The sequence below is a fragment of the Cnephaeus nilssonii genome (assembly GCF_951640355.1).
Source record: "Cnephaeus nilssonii genome assembly, chromosome: 21".
NCBI lineage: Eukaryota > Metazoa > Chordata > Mammalia > Chiroptera > Vespertilionidae > Cnephaeus > Cnephaeus nilssonii.
This window is the reverse complement of record NC_137092.1, coordinates 33007136-33029449: the sequence shown is the minus strand read 5'-3', so window position 1 is coordinate 33029449 and position 22314 is coordinate 33007136. Positions and strand designations below refer to the sequence as shown.

Genomic DNA, 22314 nt, shown 5'->3' with positions numbered 1-22314 from the left:
CATTGTTTTTAAATTTAACAACATAATTGTAAATGTTATGCGATTACAAAACAGAAGTGCTATTAATATTTATTTAAAAGAATAAAATAATTGACATGATGCGAGAATAGAGATATAGATCCATAGAACAAAACACAGAGCTCAAGAAAAAGCACAAGTTTGGGTAAGATTTCGGCTGCAACAAACGTGACATTCCAAGTCATGGAAAACCGGAATTATGTAATAAGAAGGCAGCTATCTGAAAAAGGAAATTAGATCCCTGCCGCCTGTCATTCACCAAAGCCAAGTCCATAGGGAAGAAAGGTTAATGTTAAAAATAAAACCATAAAGGAACGAGGTGAATGTATAGACAAACATATTTCTGATTAAGAGACCTCAATAAACATATAAGCAGTGCACCAGCATTTCCCTCAAACCTCAGCCAGTGAAGAATGGTCAGCACAAGTGGAGCCCCAGCTGCCTGCAGATCCCCGGGGTCAGAGCGCGGCCAGGCCACGCCCCACCCCCTGGGGCTAAGGCTCCGCCCAGGGCCGAGGCCCCGCCCTGCGGCCCGCGATTGGCCCGCCCGCCCGCAGCGTCACTTCCGTTCAGGCGTGGCCCGGGCCGTGCCCAGCGGCGGTTCCGCCTTCGAGGTTGTGTACGTCTGAGGCTTGCTGGGTCGTGTTGCTGGTGCTCAGGCTCCCGCTCAGCTCCCGGAAAATGAGGGCTTCTCGCCGGCCGCGAACGGCGCCTCCTCGCCGTCCCTTTTCTTCTCGGAGCTTCGTTGGGATCCTTCTGGGGACCCTAGTGCTCCGGTTACCCGCCTCCACCGGTAGGGGCCTGGAGAGGGGGTGCGCTCCGGAGCGAGCTGGAGCGGGTTGGGGAGCCGGCCGCCTGGAAGCACTCTGAGTTTGGGGGAATTCGGAGACATCTGCGGACTTTCAACTGGGGGGTGGGAGGGGGGCCGGAACCGAACCGCCGCATTACTTTACGCAGTTGACCCTCTCAAGGGTCAATTGCGTAAAGTAATGTTAAGAAAGCAGAAGTTTTTTCATGTAAGGGTATTCAAAGTAATACTATTTGATTTTAAATGGCATTTACTCACTTGTAAAAATGCTCATTTCGCTAATATGAAGTCTTATATTTTGAAATAGTTTAATCCATATTTATTTCTATCTATGAAATCCACAATTCTTGAATAATAATCACCTCTACCCATAGCATTTCTTGAGCATGCAGAGGGGCACAGAGTGTAGCAGGAAAAGAAGGCATATGACCCTGACCTCTAGGAACTTGCCTCCTGAGAGGAGACTGAGCCTGAAGTGACAAGTCACCATCAGTTTGCATTTCAAACTGTTTTAGAGGACTCTGATCTAGGGCTACATACTGTAGAAGTTGTCTTAGGGGAGAGGTGAGTGTGCAGTGAACTGAGAAACACTGGGGAAGGACGCACACCTATCAGTATATTTTAAAATAAAAAATATTTCTGCTGTCTCTTTAATTTACTGTTGGATGAATATTCACCTTATTCCCTGAGAAACCATAAGCTCTCCAAGGACCTGCCAGAATCCGTGGCTGGTGAAAAAGAGAAAGTACTTGACTTTCGTGTCTTATTCTCTCATGCCCAGATGCCTGTGATGAGATACCAAGATATGAATCTATGAAAGCCAAGGGTAATCCTGTGCCCCCTGTAAGTCCTGGGTTCACAGCAGACTATGAGTGTCGCCCAGGATACAGGCTTATTGTTCCTCTTGTTCGTCCCACCGCCACTGTTTGTCAGGCTGATGGCACATGGGCACCTCCTCTCCGGGAGGCTTGTACAAGTAAGTACACAAAACTTCTTATTTTTGTTGTTCTAAAGATTCTCATACCTTTTAGACGGCATATTCTGCTACTACAGTGATGGTTTTCTCATGTGGATGTAGATCTTAGATAGTCATGTATTTTTTCAAGCTTTGAAAAATTTCCAGGGAATCTTTTTCTTGTTACTTGTCTGGGTAAATGTGAATCTTAACCTTTTGCACTCGGATGTCGAGTGTGACTCGACACGGTTAGCATCGGTAGCAGCTCGTATGTCGAATTGTATTGAATGTATCAATAATTTGAAATATTAAAAAATCCAAATAAATAAATTTGTATGAAAAGAAACTCCAGTTTTTTATTCTACTGCCGCGCTTTGTAGAATCTGGGGTATTTAAAAAATTAAATCCCGAGTAGAATAAAGGAATCGAGAAAAAAGCAAGCGAGTGCAAAGGGTTAAGTTTGGCCTTTTAATAGTTAAAGAAAGAAAAGTAGTATTCCCACAGGAGAGCAATGTAGAATTTTGGTTTTGATTCAGATCTGTTTTGGAGTTTGTATAAAACAGTGATGGCGAACCTATGACACGCGTGTCAGCACTGACACGCGTAGCCATTTCTGATGACACGCGGCCGCTGAGGCAGCCGCATGCCGAGGATGAAACATTTGCGAAATAATGTTTTTTCCTCAAAATGACACACTACCCGAGTTATGCTCAGTTTTTTGGCGAAGTTTGACACACCAAGCTCAAACGGTTGCCCATCACTGGTATAAAACAACGAATTTTTAAAATTTCTTTCAGGAAAATCATGTCCACAACTAGTAGAGCCCATAAATGGCCGAGTAGAAGGAAATTTTCAGTTTGGTTCACAGGCTACCTATTCTTGTAATGAGGGGTAAGTAGAGGAAATAGGTAAATGTTACTACTTCTATTTTTGTTTTGCTTCTCTTCTAAGTATTCCCATAATGTTGATTTAATTTTGCTTTGTGTGTGAGAAGTTGTACTTATAGCCAGTCAACTGTTCAGCTTCTTATAGAGACTGAAAAGATGTGTAGTGAATAGAAAGGAATTTCCATTGAAGTAAAGCAGACCTGTATAATGCTATCCTATATAATAAAAGCCTAATATGCTAAGTGTCCGACCCTTCGTTCGACAAGTTGCTATGACGCCCACTGACCACAAGGGGGCAGACGCTCTGACTGGTAGATTAGCTTCCTGCTGGGGTCTGACCAATTGGGACTGGGTGAGATGGGCTGGACACGCCCTGGAGCCCTCCCACAGTCCCTCCTTGGCCAGCTAGCCCCGATTGGCCCCTGCAGGCCAGGCCGAGGGACCTATCTGGGCACCGGGCCTCTAGTTCTATATAATAAAAGGGTAATATGCAAATTGACTGAACAGTGGAATGACTGGTTGCTATGACATGCACTGACCGCCAGGGAACAGATGTTCAATGCAGGAGCTGCCCCCTGGTGGTCAGTGTGCTCTCAGCAGGGGAGCGCCGCTCAGCCAGAAGCCAGGCTGACGTCTGGTGATTGCAGCAGCGGTGGCGGGAGTCTCTTCCACCTCCACAGCAGCACTAAGGATGTCCGACTGCTGACTAGGCCCGCTCTATGCGGGGAGTGGGCTTAAGCCATCAGTGGGACATCCCTCAAGGGCTCCTGGACTGTGAAAGGATGCAGTCCGGGCTCAGAGACCCGCCCTCCAGTGTACGAATGTCATGCACTGGGCCTCTAGTATATAATAATAAGCCTGCCATTAGCATTGAAAATGTAGTAATCATGGTGACTTAATCCTTGACAACAAAGTGCACCCTACTTAAAATGGCCAACTTTCAGAGTTGATGGTGGGCTTACAGAAATGGGAGGTAGAATTGCCAGCCAAAAATAATCTTATATTGAGACTAGAGGCCCAGTGCATGAATTCGTGCACCAGTGGGGTCCCTCGCCCTGGCCTGCAGGATTGGGCCGAAACCGGCTCTCTGACATCCCCTGAGGGGTCCCGGATTGCGAGAGGGTGGAGGCCAAGCCGAGGGACCCCACCGGTGTATGATTGGGGCTGGGGATGGACGTAGGAGGTTGGCCAGCCGGGGAGGGACCACGGGAGGGCTCCAGGATGTGTCCGGCCCATCTCGCTCAGGCCCAATCAGCCAGACCCCAGCAGCGAGCTAACCTACTGGTTGGAGTGTCTGCTCCCTGGTGGTCAGTGCATGTCATAGCAAGTGGTTGAGTGACCTTAGCATGTCATTAGCATATTACGCTTTGATTAAACAGCTGACAGGTCGACCGAACACTTAGCATATTAGGCTTTTATTATATAGGATAACCCTGTCAGGTGTTAACCAGACAAAAGTTGACCTGGTTAGCCTGGACCATAATGTTGCTCAAGATCTCTTAGCGAAAAGCCTTGTTTTTGAGACTGCTTCAAAGCAGTGAAGATCTCAAAAAGTGGTAGTGAGCATTTAATAGTAGCCTTTGTTCCATGGGGCTCTTATAATAATACTAGTGGCCCGGTGCACAAAATTCGTGCATGGAGAGGGGGTTTCTTCAGCCTAGCCTGCACACTCTCCAATTGGGGACCCCTTGGGGGATGTCCAACTGCTGGTTTAGACCATCTCTCTCGCAATCTGGGACTGCTGGCTCCTAACCGCTCACCTGCCTGCCTGATCACCCCTAACTGCATCTGGCTGCCTGCCTGATTGCCCTTACCCTTCTGCCTGCCTGCCTGATCGCCCCTAACTGCCCTCCCCTGCTGGCCTGATCTCGCCCCCAACTGCTCTCCCCTGCCAGCCTCATTTCATCCCCAACTGCCTCTGCCTGCCTGATCTAGTCCCCAACTGCCCTCTCCTGCCCACCTGGTTGCCCCCAACTGCCCTCCTCTGCTGGCCAATTTGTAATACTAGCCTCCACAGTAATGTATTTATCTTCCTTTAAAGGATTATTCTCTTAAAACACACAGAAAACAAAAATTATAGGTTCAAACCATTGTTACAATAATACTGGCTTTAATAAATGCCTGTGTATGTGCCTGCAGTGAAATGCTTATTTATTCATTTGCCTTTGGGTTACTTTCTTTAATTTCACCTTTCAGGACTCCCTTTAATATTTTTTGCAGGCAAGGTCTAATGGTAACAACTCTCTCAGCTTTTATTTCTGAAAAATCCTTAATATCTCCCTCATGTTTCAGCACAGTTTTGCTATATTGAGGATTTTGGGTTGGCTTTTTTCTATCTTTTTAAATCCCTTTGAGTCTGTCAGTACACTGTCCTCTAGCCTCCAAGACTCTGATGAGAAATTCGCTGATATTCTTATTTAGAGTCCCTTGTACCTGATGATTCACTTCTCTCTCACAGCTTTTCAAATTCTGTCACTGGCTTTTGAAAGTTCAATCATTAGATTTTTTAGTGTGGGTCTCTTTAGTTCATCTTAGAGTTTGTTGAGATTTCTGAATATTTATATCTGTCTTCCATCAAATTTGGGAAACTTTCAGCCATTGTTCTTCAGATATTTTCTTTGCCTCCTCCTCTCTGTCTTCTCTTTCTGAGAGGCCCACAGTGTGTATGTGATCTGCTTATCAATTTCCCACAGGTCCCATAGGCTCTCTTCACTTGTCTTCATTCTTTCTTCTTTCTATTCTTCAGACTCAATAATTTCCATTGGCCTTTCTTCAGGTTCACTGAATCATTTTTCTGTCTGCTAAAAACTACCTTTAATTCCTGTAGTGAATTTTTTCATTTAAGTTAGTGTACTTTTCAATTCCAAAATTGCCTTTTGGTTTCTTTTTAGGTTTTCCATCTCTGAATTGATATTCACATTGTATTCATTTTGTTAGGATTTGGCCAGGGACATGGGCTGTGAAAGAATTCACAACTGAGAAAGAAATAGATGCAGAGAGAGGGAGTTGATTTTGTTTTCCAAGGAAGGAAAGGGCCAGGCAGGCAAAGTGGTTAGGGGAGATCAGGCCGGCAGGGAGAGCAGTTAGGGGCTATTAGGCCGGCAGGGGAGAGCATTTAGGGGTGATCAAGGCTGGCAGGGGAGATCAGTTAGGGGCGATCAGGCCGGCAGGGGAGCAGTTAGGGGCATCCGGCAGGCAGGCAGGTAGAGGTGGTTAGGAGCGATTGTGCAGGCAGGCAGAGGCAGTTAGGGGTGATTAGGCAGGCAGGCAGGCAGAGGCAGTTAGGGGCAATCAGGCAGGTAGGGGAGCAGTTAGGGGTGATCAAGCAGGCAGGGGAGCAGTTTGGGGCATCAGGCAGGCTAGCAGAGTGGTTAGGGGAAATCAGGCAGGCAGGAAGGGTTGTTAGGGGCAATCAGGCAGGCAGGCAGAATGGTTAGGGCCGATTGGGCAGGTAGGCAGGTGAGCAGTTAGGAGCCAGCGGTCCCGGATTGCAAGAGGGATGTCCAACTGCTGGTTTAGGGGATTGAGCCTAAATCAACAGTCGGACATCCCCTGTGGAGTCCCGGATTGGAGAGGGTGCAGGTCAGGCTGAGGGAACCCCCTCATCACCCTCCACCTCCATGCATGGATTTCATGCACCGGGCCTCTAGTGTGTAGATAATTTGATATAGGTCAGTGTGTGCTCAAATGCAGCAACTCTCTTTCATTAAATTATAGATTTAGTTAGTACTTTCATTATAGGCTATTTAAGAACTTTCATTATAGGCTATTTAAGAAACTTTTCCCTCAAGCTACTATAGTGCAGAAAAACAACCATATTTCTTTTAGTTATTATATGCCTCATGTTAACTGGTTAAAAAAAAACCCAGCACAACAGTAATCTTTTTTTCTTCTTACTTAGTTATTACTTAGTTGGAAAACCAGTTGTACATTGTGAATTTTTTGGAAATGATGTGGCTTGGCGTGGTGACCTCCCACTGTGTGAAAGTAAGTATACTGTGTCTTTAGAATTTAGATCCAGTAGTTCTCAAACTTTTGGCCTTGATTTGACTTTATGCTTTTAAATTTAAAAAGACCCCCACATAGCTTTTCTTCAGGTGGGATATGGCTATTGCTATTCCATTATATTGGAATTGTCCTTGAAAATTTTTAAAAATAATTATTTATTAAGAATAGTAAGCACAATACATATTAATATATACAACATAATTTTTAAGGAAAACCAAGATTTTCAAAAAAGTGAGAATAGTAGTATTGTTTTATGTGTTTGCAAACTCATCAATATGTGGCTTCAATGTAGACCTCAGAATTTGGGCAGTTGCATTTAACACACCATTTGTACCTTTGGCAAATTGCACTACATACTCTTGAGGATGAAAAAGATCATACTTTTTTTTCTTCATAGAAACTTTGTTTCAAATAGATATTGACTATTCAACTAGATTGTAGAAATCATATGTTAATAAATTTATTGAAGGCAGTTCATAAGGCATTACTAATGCTGTCTTAATCTTTTTTATCTTTTATCTTTTCTTTTGCCTTTCCTGTCCTCCTTTTTTCTTTTTAAGAGATTTTGTGTCAACCACCTGAACAAATACTAAATGGAGCATTCACCAATAGCCACAGGGATACATTTGAATATAATGAAGAAGTCACTTACAGTTGTAAGCCTTCCGGTGGACCAGATGAATATTCCCTTGTTGGAGAGAGCATACTGAGATGTTCTGGGCCAAACAAATGGAGTAGTGACCCTCCTGAGTGTAAAGGTAATAACATTTTTATTTATGTCTTCATTTGTAAATAGTATGGAAATACTTTGTAAGTACTTGACTAACAAGTAAACAGAATAGCCACATAAGCTCCCTCAACCTGTTAAATTGTTTTCTAGCCCTAACCGGTTTGGCTCAGTGGATAGAGCGTCAACCTGCGGACTGAAAGGTCCCAGGTTCGATTCCGGTCAAGGACATGTACCTTGGTTGCGGGCACATCCCCAGTAGGCGGTGTGCAGGAGGCAGTTGGTCAGTGTTTCTCTCTCATCAATGTTTCTAACTCTCTATACCTCTCCCTTCCTCTCTGTAAAAAATCAATAAAATGTAAAACAAACAAACAAACATCAAGCATACCTTGTTTAATAGCACTTTGCTTTATTGCATTTCACAGATATTTTGTTTTTAAAAATTGAAGGCAAGACTCTCCCCAGCAAATAGATTATGCCTTGTGTTGTGATACTCCTTTATTGCTATGGTTTGATACCAAACCTGCTATATCTTTGACATATGCCTGTACAACAAAATGGCGGCACCCATAGCCACAAGATGGCAAAGCCCAGTCTTCTCAGCCCCGCCAGAGTCCCCCAGTCTCAGGGAGGGCTACCGCAGAGAGCCGGCAGAGTAAGCGGCCTGTTGGAATGCTGCCCAGAGGCCCTCCTGACCCTTTATAAAAAACAAAAACAAATTCACTCCCCATGGTGTGATCCACTCCCAGCGGCGGAAGCCTGGGGTCTCAGCCTGGGAGGGGCGCGCACCCCCACGGTGTGACCCCTCTCCCAGGGGCAGCAGCAACACCAACATATTACATTCGCCTCACCCCTCTAAGTAAGAATGACAGCTGACTTCTCTTAAGGAATTTGTACCTAGAAGACAATAACATCTAAAGTGCTGAAAGAAAAATAAAACAGGACTCCTAGAAATCTCTGTCAAGGAAAAATACTGCTAACCTACTGGTCTGAGCGTCTGCCCCCTGATGGTCAGTGCATGTCATAGCATTGGGTCTAGCAGTAGACCAAATGGTGGACCTATGAGTTGGACACTTAGCATATTACACTTTTATTATACAGGATAGGATTACTGACTATATTCCCTATGCTGTACTTGACATCCCTGTGACTGGTTTTTAACTGCCAATTGGTACTTCTTAATCCCTTCATCTTTTAAGGAGAAATCTTTTAAAACTGAAGGTGAGATAAAAACTTAAGATAAACTAAAGCTAAGAGAATTGTCACCACCCTACCTGCACTATAAGAATTGCTACAGGAAGTTCTTTAGCCTGAAGGGAAAAGATACCTGATGGAAATTCAGGTCCACATGCAAGAAGGAAGAGCCAGCTTCCGGTTTATTCTCATAAGATGCTCTCTGTACTTATTGCCAGCCAGTGTTTTATTTTTTCCAAATTCTGCCAAACCCACTACTGGATCCTGAAATCAATCTAGTAGGTCAGGACCAGCATTGTTCTTCTTGAGAAGTAGAGTACAACGGGAAATCCCAGAGTACACTAGTATGAAGCCTAAGTTTCTCAGGCCTGTGGGATTATATACTGGTTTGCAATGGAAAATGGAGTTTTTGGTTCCTGGGTTGGATTAAAAGAAATGTATGGAAACACTGCCCTGACTCCATTGGCCTTTCCGTTTCTTGAACATCCCAGTTCTTGTATGTTGGCAGTACCCGAGAACTTCCTCCCTGCATCTTTGCAGAGCCAGCTTCTTTCCAACTTTTACATTTGAGCTGAAGCATTTTCTCATCACAAGAGTGTCTCCTGCCTTTGTACAAAAGTAGGGCACTGTACTCAGTGTCAGCATGAAATTTTAACAAAGCTCTAGAGCTGAAGAGCATCAAAAGGCTGTGTTTGAACTTACTAGGAAATTGTATCTGGTAGGCAGACCTTTCTCAAAACCTGTCATTAGCCAAAACCGGTTTGGCTCAGTGGATAGAGCGTCAGCCTGCGGACTGAAAGGTCCCAGGTTTGATTCCCGTCAAGGACATGTACCTTGGTTGTGGGCACATCCCCAGTAGGGGGTGTGCAGGAGGCAGCTGATCGATGTTTCTAACTCTCTATCTCTCTCCCTTCCTCTCTGTAAAAAAATCAATAAAATATATTTAAAACAAAAATAAAAAACCTGTCATTAATGGGGGAAGATGTAGGAAAGCCAATAAACCTAATGACAGTCTGTTCTAGGTGGGAAAACATAACTGGACTGCGTGAAATCTACTTACCTGGAATTAAAATGCACAAATAAAGTTTGTTTGTTTTTTAAGAAGATTAACATCCTGCCCTCCATTCCTTGCCTCTTTGTCACAGTGGAAATGACTACGTTGCGCTAGGTTTTCTCTCCTAGGCTAAAACAGCTTTCCATTAATTCTGAAATTTCTTCACGTTTCAGTGGTCAAATGTGAATATCCATCAGTCCCTGGTGGAAACCTTGTGTCAGGATCTGGAAAAAAATATTACTACAGAGCAGAGGTTGAATTTGCATGCAACCAGGGTTATTCCCTTGAAGGCAGCCGCAAAATTGTCTGTGAAGCTAATAGCACCTGGGTACCCGAGATGCCTCGCTGTGTTAAAAGGTACAAAGGGTGTCTTCTACTTTCTTGTCCTGTTTGGATTTTATTTCTTTGAAATATAAATGACAGAGTAATTGAAGTGAAGCAGTTTTAGTATTTATGTCTTAACATGACACAAAGTCACAAAGAATTCTGCTTTGGTTACTTGTGTATTTTCATAGGGTTGGCACGTTATGTGTATCACACAGGTTATAAATTTGTCTTCTGTAAGAAAATTGAAGCAAGGGTATTTTCATCTAAATAATTTTGGAAAAGACCATAATTCCTATGTGGTTAATCCAGTCGAAATTATTTTCTTTTCCAGTGTTGACTTCCCATCCTCCCAGTACCACACCTCCGATTTTTAGTCCTTCAGGTTTAGTAACATCCTGCTTCCACTTTCAAAACCTTTTAAATTCCTGGTGATTTTTAGAAATAATTTCAATTCCTAGATATTTTTTCATAATCCTTTAAATACCTGATGATTTACACTCATTCATCCATTTTATAGTAACGAAAGAACGAAGCAGGTATTTACAGCCATTCTAGATGTTCTACGTAATGATTCTAAACTTATTTGCCATGGTCCTCAGATAGAAACAGCTCTATTAACTTGGCATGTTATGTAAACTTTAAATGTGTTTATTTATATGTAAGATTGTTCAATACCTTCCTCATTGGATGGTAGGAACCTTTAAGTGGGATCCATTAATGCATTTAGCACAGTATCTAGCATATAGGAAGTACTTAAAGGCAGCTATATGCCTTAACAGCATCGATCCAGTAAGTCAGTGAACAAGAAGATCCATGGCTTCTGTTCTTTAATGTGTTTGTTTCCCGTCATCAACGTTGCTATTTCATCCATTTTAAAAGTGGTCTATCTGGTGACACCTTTACAGGGCATCTTCCTGATCCCGGACTAAGTGTCATTTCCTGGACTGCAAACAGTTTCATTCCTTTTCTAGTGCAATTTCAACTGGTGCTTTCGGGCGGTGTCTCTAGAACAAGACCCGAATTGCTACTACCCTCCACTCTCATCTCACACAGTTACTCTTTTTGCCTTTACTGCCCCCCCCCTTTTTTTTTAATCCTCACCTGAGGATATGTTTATTGTTTTGAGAGAGAGAGAGAGAGAGAGAGAGAGAGAGAGAGAGAGAGAGAGAGAGAGAGATATGAATTGGTTGCCTCCCATATGCAAGCCAACCATGGGTCAAACTCACAACTTAGGTATGTGCCCTGACTGGGAAGTGAACCTGCATTTGGTATATGGGAATATGTTGTAACCACCGGGCCAGGGCTTCACTAGCATTTTCATTTGGAATAGAAACTAAATTTTATAGCAACTGAAATACAGGGGAAAAACTTTATTGAAATGAAATGGAGGACTTGTTGCATGGACTATTCATCAACCACTCAGCCTAAGACTTGAGAGATTATTTTCATGCGGTGGAAGGAGTTGTCTTCCTGATTTCAGTGCTGCTTTCTCTGGCTTCTCTTTGGTTTCAGCAAAAACAAGAGGCAGGAGCAGTAGTGGGAAGAGCATTAGCCTGGGCCAGTGGTCGGCAAACCGCGGCTCGCGAGCCACTTGTGGCTCTTTGGCCCCTTGAGTGTGGCTCTTCCACAAAACACCACGTGCGGGTGCACACGTACAGTGCGATTGAAACTTCATGGCCCATGCGCAGAAGTCGGTTTTCGGCTCTCAAAAGAAATTTCAATCATTGTACTGTTGATATTTGGCTCTGTTGACTAATGAGTTTGCCGACCACTGGCCTGGGCTGACCTCACTCAGGGCCCTCGATTGGTTCTGCTTACTCATGCAACATCATTTCTGTGGGCTTTAATTCCCTGTTGGTTAAGGAGGGTGTTGATCTCTAATCTCAATCATTGGCTTTCAATTTGCTTGTATATTTTCTGTTTTCCTAAGACTTTAAAAATTGAGGGAAGTTATGCATGTTAACATGGTAATTAGAACACCTTTTTATAATTCCTGTAGATCTGGCCTCTAGTAGCCTCCTTGAGTATCTCAGTTGAGCGCTGTGATGTTTGGGGGGTGGGGTGAGAAGAGATGGTTTTTGCATGTGAAGTTTATACTCATTGACCCACCTGTCCTAGTGGGTCACATGTCCCATTCACATGTCCTAGTGGTATATGTACTGTGGGATACTGTTTGTTGATAGGCTCTTTTGAACGAGTTAACTATGAAAGGCTTATAAAACACCTTTACAATTAGCATTTGAAAGAAGAGGAGCAAATTTATTGTGAGAAAACTTTATAAACTATAGGGAGTTTTTATTTTTATGATTTTTAATTTTTTTATTGTTGAAAGTTTATATATAACTTTTTATTGTTGAAAGTTTACATATTTTTTATATGCCCACTTACCCCCCCATTGACCCCCTTCAGTCTGATCACCCCTAACCACTCTGCCTGCCAGCCTACTTGCCCTCAACTGCCCCCCTCGCCAGACTTCTCACCCCCAACTTCCCCCCCTTGTCGGCCTGATCACCCCCAACGGCCCCCCCCAACTGGCCTGATCGCCCCCAGCTGTCCCCCTCGCCAGCCTGCTTGCCCCCAACTTCCCCCCCTGCCGACCTGATCACCCCAACTTCCCCCCCTGCTGGCCTGCTTGCCCCCAACTGCCCCCCTGCTGGCCTGCTTGCCCCCAACTCCCCCCCTTGCTGGCCTGATTGCCCCCAACTGCCCCCCACTGCTGGCCTGCTTGCCCCCAACTGCCCCTCCCTGCCGGCCTGCTCGCCCCCAACTGGCCCTCCTTGCCGGTTTGCTCGCCTCCAACTGCCCCCCCCCCCCCACTGGCCTGATCACTGCCAACTGCCCTCCCCTCCTGGCCTGATCGCCCCTAACCCACCTCTGCCTCTGCCCTGCCACTATGGCTTTGTCTGGAAGGATGTCCGGAAGGTCTCTCAGTCTAAATAGCATATTATCCTTTTATTAATATAGATTAGTATAGATGGGTGGGAAATGAAGTCATGTATTAATTTGCATTTCTTTAATTATCAGATAAGCTTTTTGTTCTACTTTACTTATTCATGTCCTTTGTTCTATTAGGTTTCTGAATTACTTGTGTTGATTTACCAGAACTCATAAATTTAAGCCCCTTTTACCTGAAGTGAACATTGTTTTCTAGGTTCACCCCCCACCCCCACCCCCCGTTATTTTTACCAGTCAGTTTCCTTTTAAGAATTTTATGCTATTGGATATAGATTACTTTATATAACTTTCAATTACATAAGTAGTAGTATATGAATATAAATTTCTAGAATTTCAAACATTACAGAGTAAAGAATCTCCTCTTACTCTAGTCCATTGTTACTGTTTCTATACATTAATATCCTATATGTGTAGATTTTCATATTTTGTCAATTTTTCCTTTATCTTAAACAAAATTGGCATCATACTGTTCATATTTTCCTAAAAACTTTTTATACCTACCATCTTAGATTGGGGTTTGTATTTAGATTTATTCCCATCCTTTTAATGATGGCTTTAATATATGCCATATTTTACTCTATCAATGGTCATTGATATGTGCAGAAGCTTTACATTAATAGGTAGTTAGCTATATCCATCACTTCCCTAATGGCTGGCTATGAGTGTTGTGTCTTTTTACAAAAGCTTTAGGTCTGCCCCACACTTCAATTACATAAACATTTCAACCTTGTGTTCTGGTTGCATTCTTTGAATTTAAATTGTTGGTACATCTGAAATACTTATTGTATACTAGAGGCCCGGTGCATGAAATTCATGCACTGAGGGGGTCCCTCAGCTCAGCCTGTGCCCTCTCACAGTCCAGGACCCCTTGGAGAATGTCCACCTGCTGGCAGTCAGACATCCCTCTTGCAGTCTGAGTCTCTCAGTCCCGGACCCCTTGCTCCTTACCACCCACCTGCATCGGAGGCAGAAGAGGCTCCTGCTACCGCCGCTGCGCTCGTCAGCCGTGAGCCCAGCTTCTGGCTTTGCGGCGCTCCCCCTGTAGAAGCGCCCTGAACACCAGGGGGCAGCTCCTGCGTTGAGCGTCTGCCCCCTACTGGTTAGTGCGCGTCATAGCGACAGGTTGTTCCGCTGATTGTTCCGCTGTTTGGTTGATTTGCACATTAGCGTTTTATTATGTAGGACTAGGGGCCCGGTGCATGAAATTTGTTCACTGGAGGGGGGGGGTCCCTCAGCCCAGCCTGCGCCCTCTCACAGTCCGGGACCCCTCAGGGAATGTCCGCCTAAGCCACCACTCAGATATCCCTCTCGCAGTCCAGGACTCCTCGCTCCTTACCGCCCACCTGCTGCGGAGGTAGGAGAGGCTCCCGCCACTGCCTCTGTGCTTGCCAGCTGTGAGCCCAGCTTCTGGCTGAGTAGGGGTGTGGGGGAGAGCACAGCTCAACCAGAGCCAGGCTCACTGCTCCTTAGCGCTGACCCCGCCCCCCAACCACTGGTGGGGGGCCAATTGGGGGCCAGGCTGGCCAGGGGAGAGGCTGTGGGAGGTTGAGGCACCATGGTCGCACCCCATCCTGACTCTCCGGAGGTGCCTGGACTATGCCACTGCCTCTCCCGCTGCCTCTGCGGGAGCGGGGGGCCCGCAACCACCATGGCTGGCCTGGTAGCGCAGGCTCGCTGGCCCTGCCTTCCACCCACTGGTTGTTCAGGAAGGTCATTCTGCCATCCGGTCTAATGAGCATATTAGCTCTTTATTATATAGGACTAGAGGCCCACTGCATGAATTCGTGCACCAATGGGGTCCCTCGGCCTGGCCTATGGGATCAGGCTGAAACCGGCTCTTCAACATCCCTTGGGGGGGTCCCGGATTGTGAGAGGGCGCAGGCCAGGCCATGGGACCCCACTGGTGCATAATCGGGGCAGGGAATGAACATGGGAGGTTGGCCAGCTGGAGAGGGACCACGGGAGGGCTCCAGGGCTTGTCCGGCCTGCCTTGCTCAGTCCCAATCAGCCGGACCCCAGCAGCAAGCTAACATACTGGTTGGAGGGTCTGAACCTGGTGGTCAGTGCACGTCATAGCGAGCGGTTGAGTGGCCTTAGCATATTATTAGCATATTATGCTTTGATTGGTTGAACGGCCGACCGGACGTCCGGACACTTAGCATATTAGGATTTTGTTATATAGGATGGAATGAGATTGAGTTCCTTTCCACTGCACCCACCCCTATTAGTTGAATAAGTTGTCTTCTCTCCAACTGATTTGAAATGCCAATTTTTATCATAAATCTTATATTCCAACTGTCAATACACAAAGGTTCCAATTTTTCCACTCTTTACCAACCTTGTTATTTTGTATGTTTTTTTAATACTATCCATTTTAATGTATATGAAGTTGTATCTCATTGTCATTTTTGTTAGCATTTCCTAATGATTAGTGTTCATTTTAATATATTTTTGTTGTTTTCAGAGAGGAAGATTCTTGAGAAAGAGAGAGATAGAAACATCAATGATGAGAAGGAATCACTGATCGGCTGCCTCCTGCATGCACCCCACTGGGGATGGAGCATGCAACCTGGGCATGTGCCCTGAGGTGAATTGAGTCATTAACTTCTGGTTCATAAGTCGATGCTGAACCACTGAACCACACTGGTCAGGCAGTGATCATATTTTTATGTGCTTCTTGATGTTTTGTATAGCTTCTTTGGGGAAATGTCGATTCAAGTCCTTTGCTCACTTTATGATTTTGGGTTTTATTGTTTTTGTTGAGTTTCAGGAGGTCGTTATGTATTTTGGATATTAACCCCTTGTCAGTTGAATGATTTACAGTTGTTTCCTCCCATTCTTGGATTGCCTTTCACTCTATTGATAGCGTCTTTTGATAAACAATAGTTTTTTATTTTGATCAAGTCCCATATATCTATTATTTTTCTTTTGTTGCCTGTGTTTTGGGTGTCACATTGCCAGATCCAACATCATGAGCGTGTCCTCTATGTTTTGTTATCAAAGTTTTATAGTTTTAGCTCTTATGCTTAGTTCTTTGATCCATTTTGCATAAATTTTTGTGTATGGTAAAAGGCAGGAGACCAACTCCATTCTTTTGTGTGTAGATATCCTGTTTTCTAAGAACCACTTGTTGACAGACTGTTTTTTCCCTTTAGATATTCTTAGCATCCTTGTGCACATTTGACCATATTATGTGAGGGTTCATTTCTGGGCTTCTATTCATTTGGTTTTTGTCTTTATGCCTGTACCACTTTGTTCTGATTTTTGTAGCTTTTTAGTAAGTTTTAAAATCAGGAAGCTTGAGTCCTCTCAACCATGCTGTGTTTTTTGTTGTTTTTTTTCAGGCTTGTCTTGGCAATTTTTAGATCCTTGGATTTCAAGAATTATAAATTGGACTCTACCTGGTTTGGCTCAGTGGATAGAGTGTCGGCCCACGGACTGAGGAGTCCTGGGTTCGATTATAAGTTGGATTTTGTAATTCTGAAGAATGCATATTCAAGGTGGTGATAGGGGATGCATGTAACCCGTGGGTTACTTTTTGTAATATTAGCATAGGATGTCTTTCTATTTATTCATGTCATCTTCTATTTCTTTCAGCAATATTTTGTAGTTTCCAGTGTAGGAGTCTTTTACCTCTTGGTTAAGTTTCTTCCTAAGTATTTTATTTTTTATGCTTTTGTAAATGGAATTGTTTTAATAATTTCCCTTTAGGATTGTTCATTTTTAGTGTCTAGAAATGCAACTGATTTTGGGGTGTACATTATGTAGCCTGCAACTTTTGCTGAATTTATATTTTCGTTTCAACAGGTTTATGTTTGTGTGTGTAATCTTTAGGGTTTTCTATGTAAAAGATCATGTCATCTGCAAGAGAGATAATTTTAGTTCTTCCTTCCCAATTTGGGTGCTGGTTGTTTATATATATTTTTGGCCTTATTTCTCCGACTAAAACTTCCAATATGATGTTTAGTAGAAGTAGGAAATGCAGGCATCCTGTCTTGTTCCTGATCTTAAGGGGAAAATTTTCATTCCTTTACCATTGAGTATGAAATTAGCTATTGGTTTTTCATAAATGGCTTTTATTATGTGTAAGTTTCCTTCTACTAAAGATCAACTTCTAAATCCGTTTAAGCCTTCCTATTGTGTTTGTGTGTGTGTGTGTGTGTGTATGTGTGTGTGTTTTATTTTTATTTTTAGAAAGGATGGGAAAAGAAGAGAGAGAGATAGCAACATCAGTGATGAGAGAGAATCCTGGATTGGCTGCCTCCTGCACGCCCCACATTGGGGATCGAGCCCACAACCCGGGCATATTCCCCGGCTGGGAATGGAACCATGACCTCCTGGTGCAAAGGTCGAAGCTCAATCACTGCGCCATGCCAGCCAGGCCCTATGTCTTTTAATTTTATGTAGAATCACATCAATCCATAGGCTAATTTTGATGTTAATCTAATGATAAATTTAATTTCTATACCATGGAATATTGTCATAGGAAATGTTACTGGACAGGAAGAAGAATTCTGATGACATTGAATATAAATTTATAATATTTTATAATATTTGGAAAAGGAACTAATATAATTTATGTGAAGAAAATAAAATTATGAGTTTTTATTCAAAGGTAAAAATTCTAAAATTATAATTTAGAGGTCTTAATCTTTGTTATTGTCTTCTTTCTCTTTTTACTTATTTCCTTTTTTTTCTTTTTTCTAGGACATCCCACTCCTGATGAAACACCATCTAAAACATTAGGTATTATTTTAGTTAGTAATGCTCTGCAGTATGGGATTTTAAAGTCCTACATGGAAATATATTTCAATTATCTATAGTTTGAGATAATCTATCACAAATGTGTGAGAATTAACATTTGGTAATATTAATACTGTAGATACCATGACAAATATAAACTGTAGTATGTATAGACTAATAGATAATACAGTTTTTAAGAGTTGCCACAAATTTGGTTTCCTTGTAAGGTGAAGTAATTTCTCAACTGCTGTATTTAGTTGTAGGTTAAAATTTGTAGAATATAATTTGATTTTCATGAAGTATTGTTTTTTGTGATGACAGTTGGTAGTTAAGTTTTCTTTCTATTCATACCTTATATACTCAAGACTTAATGTATTATAATTTGGGTTAATTTTTTTTTCATAAGAGGCTGGTGTATCACACTTTATGTACGCTCACGTAGTTCACACAATAAGTATTCAAGAAAATTATAAGTATAGTTGTGTCATTTAAATGCAATACAAGTATTTTTTATGAATAAATGAAGAAAAATTTTAAGGTTGGTCTCTTTATAAAATGCACCTTAGACTCGTTAAGTTTTCCCTCTGAACACTGTAGTGAAACTGTCATTGTACCAATAAGTGCAAAGTGATCTTCATTCATTAAACACTTGACAATTTTTCTTATGAAGTAAAAAGAGCAGAGGTAAATACGACATTGTATATTTCTACTAGAAGCCCATTGCGCGAAGTTTCGTGCAAAAGACCTTCCTTCACCTGGCTGCTGGCACCAGTTTTCTGCCAGCACCAGTTTTCCTCTAGCCACCCGCTGATCGGAGTGCCATTTCCTCTGGCCTCCAGCGCGATCGGCCACCCTGAGTTCCTCCAGTGCCGTTTCCTCTGGCCGCCAGCGCAATCAGAGTTCCTCCAGCTCCGTTTCCGCGCCGCCGGTGGAGGAACTCTGGGTGGCCCATCACGCTGGCGGGAGGCGCTCCGATTGGCGGGTGGCCAGAGGAAAACTGCTGCTGGCGGAAAACTGGTGCCGGCAGCCACTCAATCAGCCACCTGGAGTTCCGCCACCGGTGCCTTCCGCTGGCCCCATGGGTCCTCCCGCAGCTCCGGCTGTTGGGGACGGCAGGAGGAACGGGGGACGGGGACTCGTGAGTCAGCCCAATCGGCCACCCCGAGTCCCGCCCCCAGCCTCCCAACGGCCCAATCGTGGGCATAGCGGAGTGATGGTAATTTGCATATTACCATTTTATTAGGTATGATGCTTTGTTTCATAGAAATTTAATTAAGATATAATTAAGATTTTGTAGAATTATTTATTGCTCTCTTGATAGTCAAAAATAATTGTTTAAGTTTCTAAGCATAATTTTATCCATGTGCCCTGGTGTTTCTTTTGCATTCTTAGAATCCCCTTGTTATGTCTTAATTTGAAGTGGGTGTGCATGAGGAAGGATTGATTATAAGATAATGTATTATTTGTGAAGATTCAACATACTACATTTCTGTAATTAATAGAACTTCATTATGACTTATTCCACAGACCCACCACTGTTGGTGAAAAAATATACATTTGTAATAAAGTCATAAGAAATGATAGACTGAATACTGAACTATATCAACTAAGATGGAATAAAACATTTTAAAAATGATTTTCCTACTAATCTAGTGAATTCTAATTGTTCTAATAAATATTTACTAATAACCTAGTGTGGTAGCTACAGCACAAAACAGTATTGGGCCCTAAGCCTGGAATCTGATTAGAAGGGCTCGGTGAACAAATGAGCTGGATGCACAGTCACACTAAACTAGACTGATAAAACTTTTTTTTGCTGTAGTTTATAGATGATTTGATTAACTAAAATGTAATTGCCACCTGGAGACCCACATGTGCTCAGTTATCTTGAAACTGGTTTTATTTTTCCCAGGTGCTGGAGTCATTGTTGCGATTGTTCTTGCTGTTGGTAAGTGTCCCAACTTGGATCCCACTTAAATCAAAGTATTAATGTGAAGAGCATTATTTGTGTAACAGTTTTTCAATTTCTACAGGTTTTATAGCTTGAAATTAAGTAAACCAGTCTAGAAACACCTCACATTTTATATGATATACTGCCTTGTGTTGCTGATTATATATTTTTTATATTCTCCTAGAGGCCTGGTGCACAGATTTGTGCACTGGAGGGGTCCCTCGGCCTGGCCTGTGAGGATCGGGCCGAAACCAGCTCTCCGACATCCCCCAAGGGGTCTGGGATTGCAAGAGGGCACAGGCTGGGCCGAGGACCCCACTGGTGCATGATTGGAGCCAGAAAGGGACTGGGAGAGGGCTCCAGGGTGTCCAAGTCCCACTTGGCTGGACCCCAGCAGCAATCTAACCTACCGGTTGGAGCATCTGCCCCTGGTGGTCAGTGTGGGTCATAGCGACTGGTCGAATGAACAATTGGAGGGACACTTAGCATATATATAGACTAGATGCTTGGTGCACAAATTCATGCATGGGTGGGGTCCCTCGGGGTGGCCTGTGGGGATCGGGCCCCAGCTCACAACCCCAGCCTCACAGCCCCAGATCCCCGCCTGGCACCCTGCCTTGGCCTGGCGCCGCCCCTTACCTTCTCCACCATCCCGTCTGCAGGATGATCAATCAAGGCTGGGCCCCCCCACCCAGCTCCCTCAGCACCTGCGAGCCAGGTGATGGCTCTGCCCCCCTGCCACTGCCACTGGTCACCGTCTGCTGGGCGATCAGCAGGGCGATCTGGCCCCTACTCACACCCGCCTTTGCCTGGCGCCACCTGCTCACCTGCTCCACCATCCCACCATGGTCCCGCTGTTCTCGGGGCTGGCAGCGCTTCCACTGCCACCCGCTGCCAGTGCTGCATCGCTGATGCCCGCCATGTTCTGTGCCATCCCCTGGTGGTCAGCGCACGTCATAGCAAGCGGTCGAACTCCCGGTTGAACTCCCAGTTGAACTCCCGGTCCAAAGATAAATGACCACCTAAGGGGACAATTCGCATATTAGGCTTGTATTATATAGGATAGGATATGTCCACTTAAGTAACAAATCCTAAATAATACATGTTTTTTCAAGATGATTAGTCATATGAATTTGCATCCCAAATATGCTTTGGGTATCTTTGTAAATTAGGAAAGGACTCTTCTCTGCTTGGTGTGGACTGTCTAAGTGATTTCAGAGATTTGCACTTAGACAGTGAAGAGTCCAGATGGAACAAATGAATGGCCAGGGCAATGTGCTTAAATAAAATACCATTTTCTGCCCACTGAACATTAATTCTTCTGCTAGGTTTTGAATCTTGGTGATTAGTTTCCAGTTACATTTCATTTGTTCTTTGGTTTATTGTAGATGCTTTCATGGCACTTATTGTCAGCTGAGTCCTGTATCATCACAAGAAGAGGAAAGGGTAACTTAAAGCATGTTTCTTGAACATATTGGTGCCTCTCACTCTTGATGTACTTTTGTGTAGCTTGTGTTTACACTCTGTATTGCATGCATATTTTTTCAGTGTGCCTACATGACTGTGCCATCAGAATTGCATTTCTTTACTAAAAATATTTACAGCGAATTATACTATCATTGTAATGAGAAATCTGTGTAGAGCTGCTTCAGCTATATGTCTATAAGGAAAAATTTTTTAAAAAATTAATTTTATTTTAATCTTTATTGTTGAAAGTATTACATATGTCTCCCCTTTCCCCCCCATTGATCCCTCCCATCCCGCTCCTGCCCCCGACAGCCGGCCTTCACCACCCTATTGTCTGTGTCCATGGGTTATGCGTATACGCATGTGATTTCATTGGTTGATCTCTTCCCTACTGCCCCCCCACTCCTCCCCCCCCCCCCCCCCCCCCCCCCGCCGCCTTCTCTCTGAGGTTTGACAGTCTGATGCTTCTATGTCTCTGGGTCTATTTTTGTTTATCAGTTTATTTTGTTCATTAGATTCCACGTATGAGTGACATCATATGATACTTATCTTCCTCTGACTGGCTTATTTCCCTTGGCATAATGCTCTCCATGTCCATCCCTGATGTTGCAAATGGTAAAAGCTCTCCTTTGTACAGCTGCATACTATTCCATTGAATAGATGTACTGCAGTTTTTTAATCCACCCATCTGCTGATGGGCACTTAGACTGTTTTCAAATCTTGGCTATTGTAAATTGCACTGCTATGAACATAGCGGTGCGTATATTATTTCTGATGAGTCTCTGATTTCTTAGGATATATTCCTAGAAGTGGGATCACTGAGTCAAATGAGAGTTCCATTTTTAATTTTTTGAAGAAACGCCATACTGTTTTCCCTTGATATGATTTCAGTCTTCTTGAATTTGTAGAGACTTAAGCCTGTGTCCCAACATGTCGTCTATCTTTGAAAACGTCCCACGTGTACTTTAGGAGAATGTATATTCCATAGCTTTGGGGTGAAATGTTCTGAAGGTGACATTTAGTTTCATCTGATCTAGTGAGCCATTTAGGATTGCTGTTCCCTTGTTGATTTTTTGTTTAGAATATTTATCCAATGATGTCAATGGGGTATTAAAGTCCCCTACTCCCGTGGTCGGCAAACTGCGGCTCTTGAGCCACATGCGGCTCTTTGGCCCCTTGAGTGTAGCTCTTCCACAAAATAACACGGCCTGGGCGAGTCT

General features: G+C 43.6%; 1 protein-coding gene across 3 annotated transcripts in view; it reads left to right on the top strand.

Annotated features, from left to right (window-relative positions):
- Positions 1-624: 624 nt before the first annotated feature.
- LOC307093232 (membrane cofactor protein-like) overlaps positions 625-22314 on the top strand; it is a 65398-nt gene continuing 43708 nt past the window's right edge. For all 3 annotated transcript variants that reach the window (XM_079761156.1, XM_079761158.1, XM_079761157.1), the window contains exons 1-9: positions 625-811; positions 1608-1802; positions 2579-2672; positions 6570-6655; positions 7237-7434; positions 9825-10008; positions 17641-17679; positions 19589-19624; positions 21016-21073. In XM_079761156.1, the coding sequence (XP_079617282.1) occupies positions 700-811; positions 1608-1802; positions 2579-2672; positions 6570-6655; positions 7237-7434; positions 9825-10008; positions 17641-17656 (885 nt within the window). In that variant the 5' untranslated portion in view covers positions 625-699 and the 3' untranslated portion in view covers positions 17657-17679; positions 19589-19624; positions 21016-21073. The remainder of the gene's footprint in view (positions 812-1607; positions 1803-2578; positions 2673-6569; positions 6656-7236; positions 7435-9824; positions 10009-17640; positions 17680-19588; positions 19625-21015; positions 21074-22314) is intronic.